This window comes from Chelon labrosus (genome assembly GCF_963514085.1).
Source record: "Chelon labrosus genome assembly, chromosome: 2".
Taxonomy (NCBI): Eukaryota; Metazoa; Chordata; class Actinopteri; order Mugiliformes; family Mugilidae; genus Chelon; species Chelon labrosus.
In genome coordinates, this window is record NC_140338.1 from 30,177,661 (window position 1) to 30,184,206 (window position 6,546).

General features: G+C 39.4%; 1 protein-coding gene across 1 annotated transcript; it reads left to right on the forward strand.

Moving 5' to 3' along the window:
• The first annotated feature begins 3,971 nt into the window (after positions 1–3,971).
• LOC311497493 (erythroblast NAD(P)(+)--arginine ADP-ribosyltransferase-like) lies at positions 3,972–6,323 on the forward strand. The gene has a single exon (XM_084557814.1). It carries the CDS (start codon positions 3,978–3,980, stop codon positions 4,794–4,796), a length of 819 nt encoding a protein of 272 aa, XP_084413940.1. The 5' UTR covers positions 3,972–3,977; the 3' UTR covers positions 4,797–6,323.
• Positions 6,324–6,546: the final 223 nt, after the last annotated feature.

The window sequence follows — 6,546 nt, forward strand, 5'->3', positions numbered from 1 at the left end:
TCCTCAATGTCACTTTGGTTTCTGTCTTCACTATCACTTAGTGGATTTGAAGATCAAAGGTGCTGGTCTGTGCCTCCAAAGATGATACAAAATGTATCAATATTCTGCAAGAAAAATTGTGTTGCCATGGGATTAGGATTAGATTTGACCCACAGAGCAACCTAAAAAATATTTTTTTGATCCATGGATCATAAACCACTGTATATGAAAGCATAACATTATGCAACATATGAAATTATGCAGTCCATGTGACAACTATAATTTGGTTTAAGATTTGGATCAAACAATGTATGAAAGAACTGTGAGAGAAGGAATGAAAAATTAACGGTCTGCCGATCTGGTGTTTCTCTGTTCCTCTTTTCTCTGTCTTCTGTGGAAGGCAAAGAAACAGTGAAGAAAGAGCGAATACAGTAGAGGATGGAAGATGGATCATCTAGAAAGATAAGCTTAAGAAAACGTTCACAAAAGTGTTTGTTTTCTCGGAGGACAACAAGATGCTTTCATCAGATAAATGACTTACACAACCACTGGTGCATCAGCAAGTGCCTGTAACTGTTGAAACTTTTGCTTCCAGCACCAGCACTTTATGAGAACAGCAAGCTGTTTCAGGCAGTTTCTCAGAATTAAGAATATTTTGAAGAGGATTTAAAAACACAAACTGCTGACTGTTTCTTTAGATCATTAATATGTGTGCTATATGTTATCAGTTTGCAACTGATTTCACTTCTTCTCCCACATTCACATTTAATTTAGGCTTTAGCTTAGCTCTTAATGTTGTTGTGCTTGATATTTGTTTTTATCAACTTAACATGTTTCAACCAAGTTCTGGAGGTGTAAGGTGCAGGTGTGCCGACTTTGAGATGGTGGCAAAAGCAGCTTCACCCCACATACATTTTCAGATGCCTGGAAAGAAGCAGAAATATTTGCCAAAAAAAAAGTGTGAAGAAAGAGAGAGGACGAGGCTCTGACCAAAGATCACATGCAGGCAATCTATGTTTACACAGCTTACGGAGGAATACACACTGAATTGGTGCTGCAGCCCTGTTACTGGCCGGGGATGTCCGCCAACATCAAGCAGTGGGTCCAGAAATGCGAACTTTGCCAGGTTGCCAAGGTTTCAGGGTCCGTGCCCCATAGTTTTATGGGTCACGTACTGGTGTCTTGGCTGAACGAGATTGTCGCAATCAACTACGTTGTTGGAACCCTCACGGAACAGGTTGGACAACGTTTTGGTAATGACTTCTGAGTGAGCAATAAATGTTTAATCTTAATAAAGTGCACACTAAGGGAACTGTGAAGGTCTTTGGCAACAAGGAGCAACTAAAATATCATCACATTTGAATGTTCAGGAGTGAACAATATAGATTGGATTTGATTTAATAATGTGCAGAAAATATCCAGTTTGATATATCAGACCTTACCTTACAAGGCAGCAGTTAATTTTCACTAAAATACATAAAATAACATGAGGCATGAGAAATACACAGGAAGAGGAACATGAGCTGAATACCAGAACAAATTTAAGGACAGCATGTACATAATGATAAAAAGTCAGAATGGACAGAAGTGAAAGAAAAAAAAGGCTGTTAGACCAAAAGGTCATTTAAGGTCAATGAGGACCAACTGATAGAAATGCAAAGAGTCTAGCAGCACAGTCATTTACATGCTGTATCTAATTAGTTTTTAACTATAATCACTCTGAGAGATGACACACACAGCAAAATCTAGTTGACCAAGAAGGGAGAGCAGCTGTTGATTTAGGCAGCACAGACTGGACTGGAAGTGACACCTTCATTTCAGTTGAGTCTAGCGTAGTACCAAGGACCTCCAGACATTTGACTTGGATTATTATTTCAGTTTTTGACACAGAAATGACAAAAGCTGAAAGCATGTCATTCGTGGACCACTGTATGGTAACATCCACATTCAATATGGACGTTCATACGTATATAATTTCATACCCTACATCATTAACAAGGAAATGTTATTTAATAATATAATGTGATTTTTGCCAGACACATTCAGTTTTAGTTTGAACAAATTAAAGGAACTGGATGGTGTGCAGGTTTCTGTGATGTGCCATTTCCATGCATCCATCTATCCATTCATCCGTCTTCCTCCCTATACGTAGTAGCATTGCAGGGATTCGCTTGAAGCCAACAGGATCATGTCATCTGCTAAAAGCAAACAAATGACTGTGACGTTTTCATAGCAGACACAGTCATCACCCCAGCTTCACATTGATTTCCAGGCTATGAATGACCAGAAACATGTTTTACTTAGTGCAGAGTACATGGACACAGCTCTCACTTTGTTTACCATTGTACCTCATACTCTGTCTTCCCAGAGAAATATTGTTTCCCACAGGAACTCTTCAAGGATGAAGAGCTGGTCCGTTGGTCCATGTCCTGGATGGAACCCACATTGCTCCTCCTGGTACAGACGTTTCAGCGGCAGCTGAGCAGTCTCAAACTCAATTAGTGAGTATGAGAATTTCCTCTGGTCCTCCTTATGACTTTTTGTAATTATTTATTTTGGCTAAAATGTTGAATGAACGCAGAGTTTTTCTTAACTGTGACAAACCAAGACTGTTTTCTTTTCCCTCTTGTATGGCCTTTAAAACTGAGACTACTGCTTACTTTGAGTAGCCCTGTTTGTTTGAGCCACCTGCATACACTGCTAGGTGAGAAGAATTAGCTTGAATAATTAATAAATTCAATCATCGATGGACATTCAGGTAACACTGTTTAGATGGTCTAATTGAACGGTCAGATGGTGACTCACTGTAGGTGTCATTTTATTTCAGATGAATTCATATCAGAACTATCATTTCTGTTGAAAATGGCGGAAATGGAAAATGGGAAGTTCCTTAGCAATGATACAGCATACCAACAATCCTAATTTCTTTATGTGTGTGTGTGTGTGTGCGTGCCTTTGTGTGTGTGTGAGTGACTTGACTGTTATGTGGCGGAGTATATAAGTCCTGGAAACTTGCCTGTCTGTCTGGTCAAAACTTCTTATCTGAGCTCAACTATTTAGAATCCAAAAAACCTGGTAAGTTGATCTTTTAATCAGTTGGACAGAAACCAGTCTATGTAAGTGTATTTTCTCTGATGTCAAACAACTTTTGTGTTTGTCTTGTGTGTGTATGTGTACAAATTCAGAAGCCATCAGAAGCCTAAGTGCTGCGATGAAGGGTACCATGCTGGCTGTTGCTCCACTGTGTTTGCTCTTCTGTTGGATTCTTCCCATAGGCTCCGATGCGGTGAGTGGGCCATTCCAGCTAAGGAAATCTAGGCTGTGGGGAAATCTATGAACTTCTTATTCAGAAACCAGTATATGCTAATAGTTTCATGAGATCTAATTTGTGTCAGTCACACACTGATTCAAAATACAGGTCCTTCAGTCTAAATAAGCTAATAAATTAGCATACTACCACTAATTAACCTTGTGTTTCTTTAAATTGAGAGAAGCAGACACAGAAAACGATTGAAATGTAACTTAGGTGTTATAACAATACATAGCATTAACAGGATTCAAGTATACAGTCAGCTGCAGTAGTGGGTTGATCCATTCTCCTTGAAACAATTTAATGTTATCACTGAACCTTTCTGCAACCCAGGTCCAAATCTGTCCAATTGCTCCCTCCCTCAAATTCTGTCAAAACTTCTGCTTTTGAGTTAGGGGAAGTGAGTATGCACACGTAGTGGTGTCACCAGCATTCTTAAACTCCTGTAATCTCCTGATTATATAAAATAGAGCAATATGGGTTGAGTAAATAATAATAATTATAAATAAATATAATATTGAGCCAATTACACGTATAGTATACCTTTGATACAGTGAGAACATAGTTGCTGTTAATATTAAAGTCAAACTGCAAAATGGTGTGAATGTTACCCGGTGTTATGTCCTTTTTTCAATGCTTTTTCTTTCTCCTCTTCTAGTTCAATTACAGCCCGACTATCCCACTGGGCATGGTTACAGATGCTGTGGATGACATGTACTTCAGCTGCAAAGCAATGATGGCAAAAACTGTCAAGTACCAATACTTTAAAAAGGAGAACAAGGGACTATTCCGAAATGCCTGGAAAAGAGCAGACAGTTGTGCAAACAACGCCCTCAATACAAGATACAAAATAGATCAGGCATTAACTAAGGATCACATGCTAGCAATCTGTGCTTATACAGCTCAATATCCAAATATTTATGACGTATTCAATAAAGCTGTCAGGACAAACAGAAAGAACTATCGTACCTCCTTTCCATACCACTCCTTACATTTCTGGCTGACATCTGCTGTACAGATCCTCAGTAAGAATCAAAGATGTCACAATACTTACCGCAGAACCAATGCTGCATTTACTGGCTATGTCAACCAAATAATCCGCTTTGGTACTTTTGCCTCCGCCTCATTATCACCAAACTTAAAACACTTTGGTCGCAAGACCTGCTTTAAAATTAGGACCTGCTTAGGTGGTTACTTGAAACATTATTCATCCTTCAAAACCAGTGAACAAGAGGTGCTCATCCCTCCCTATGAGATGTTCAGAATAACTAAAAGAACTAGAGGTAGCGGCAAGCTAGCTGACTGTGAGGTTGTCTATTTCTTGGAGACTGTAGGACTGCAGAGCAATATAAACTGCTATGCTGCAAGAAATTCCAAACCCTCACAGCTGTCTGTTTGGTGGAACAAACTGAAAGCTGGCAGCTACCCATGGTTCTCTAACAGGTGGTACACAATGAAAATGAAATTGGGAAAAAAACGTGCGCGGCAAACCAACAAATTCTTCTAATATCAAAGCTCATTACAATATTGCCATGCATTCTCTGCAAACCCTAAACTTACCCCTGAGTGTTGTTTGATTATTTCTTCCCTTTCCATCTTTCAAACATGTTGAACAATATGAGCAACAAATTCCTAAAAGCTATTTGTGATGTGCTGCTTGCATTTATCAGCCTTCATTCTGTATGTGAAATGAATGCTTTGCTTTGAACGTATCTGAATGAAAACAATAAATTTGTTAAACAGCTAAATCTGTTTTGTTTTCTTTGTTGAGTAGTAAGTACATCATTTTCCAAATAGACTTTACAGCCTGAATTAGCCGTTACTAGCAAGTAAAGTTTGCTATGTCCAGTCTGTGTGCAAGAGACTGGGCAAACTGCTCAAGAGGGCCAGCTCCATCCTGGGCTGTCCTCTGGATTCAGTGGAGCAGGTGGGGGAGAGGAGGATGTTGGCTAAACTGTCCAACATCAGGAACAACCCCTCTCATCCCCTGTATGAGACAGTTGGGACTTTAGGAAGCTCTTTCAGCCAAAGACTGCTGCACCCACAGTGCAAGAAGGAACGCTTCCGGAGGTCTTTTGTCCCCTCAGCAGTCAGACTCTTCAACATCAGCATTTCCTAACTCTTCTGCTGCTGAGCTGCTGAGCTTCTTTTCAGGACTTATGCACAGTGTACAGTATATAACCATCATCTCACACCTTCTGTTTGCAAATACGTGGTAATTTAACTCCTATTGGAGTTTGTTGTTGTTTTTTATTCATGATATTCATGAATGTCAACATATTTATATTTATCCTCCTTTAACACTTTAACTCCTCAATCCAAATTGGTTGTTTCAACTCAGACCAGACATTGTGAATCTCTCTGATGCAATATGTAAATATTTTTTGCACATAACATATTTGTCTGCCGTACTCTATTCTTATTATATTCTATTTTTTTTTGTATCTTCTGCATCTTGCACTGTTGTTTCCTGCCGCTGTAACACCCTAATTTCCCCACGGGGATGAATAAAGTCTTATCTTATCTTAAGAGCACAGCAAAAACACACTAATGGGTGTTTCTATAATATCTACATGTATCAGTGGGGATTGGTTAAATAAGAGAAATAGTGCTGTACACTCAGAGCAGTTCAACATTAGCACACACTACAGCATTCAAAGTGACCACACAATTCTACTGACACCTCACCAAAACAGACCCTATAAAACTGAACATTATGAATTCACTGCATGTTCTGCCTGGGCCTGTAGAGCTCCAGTGATAACCTCCATTCATTAACAAGAAAGCAATAACAAAACAGACATGTTAGGTTAACTGGTCATACTAAAGAGGCCATTGGTGTGTGTGTGTGTGAGGGTGAACAGTTGTTATCTAGTTGTGTGACTTACTCAAGCGTTACCAAATATTACTCGGTAATACTTGTGTCACTAGAATTATCAGTGGCAGGAAGAGTTGTTAACTCTACATATTGTAATTCTACGTGAGACCTTAAAGACTAGAGAATAAGACATAATGGAACTAAACATTCACCATTTTAACCTAAAGTTACCATCAACAGAGGCAGCAAAAAAGTGTCCCACTCTTCACTTGTGAGTCCAAATGGGTGGGTAAATTACCATAACCAAAATAAACTCTTCTTTCAGCACCAGCACTATGGGACTTAGACTTAAGGCTGGATTATGCTTCCGCGTAGTGATCACCTAATGGTCACGCAATGGCCACGCAGTTGCTTGGACGCAGTCGTGAGACCGTGATGG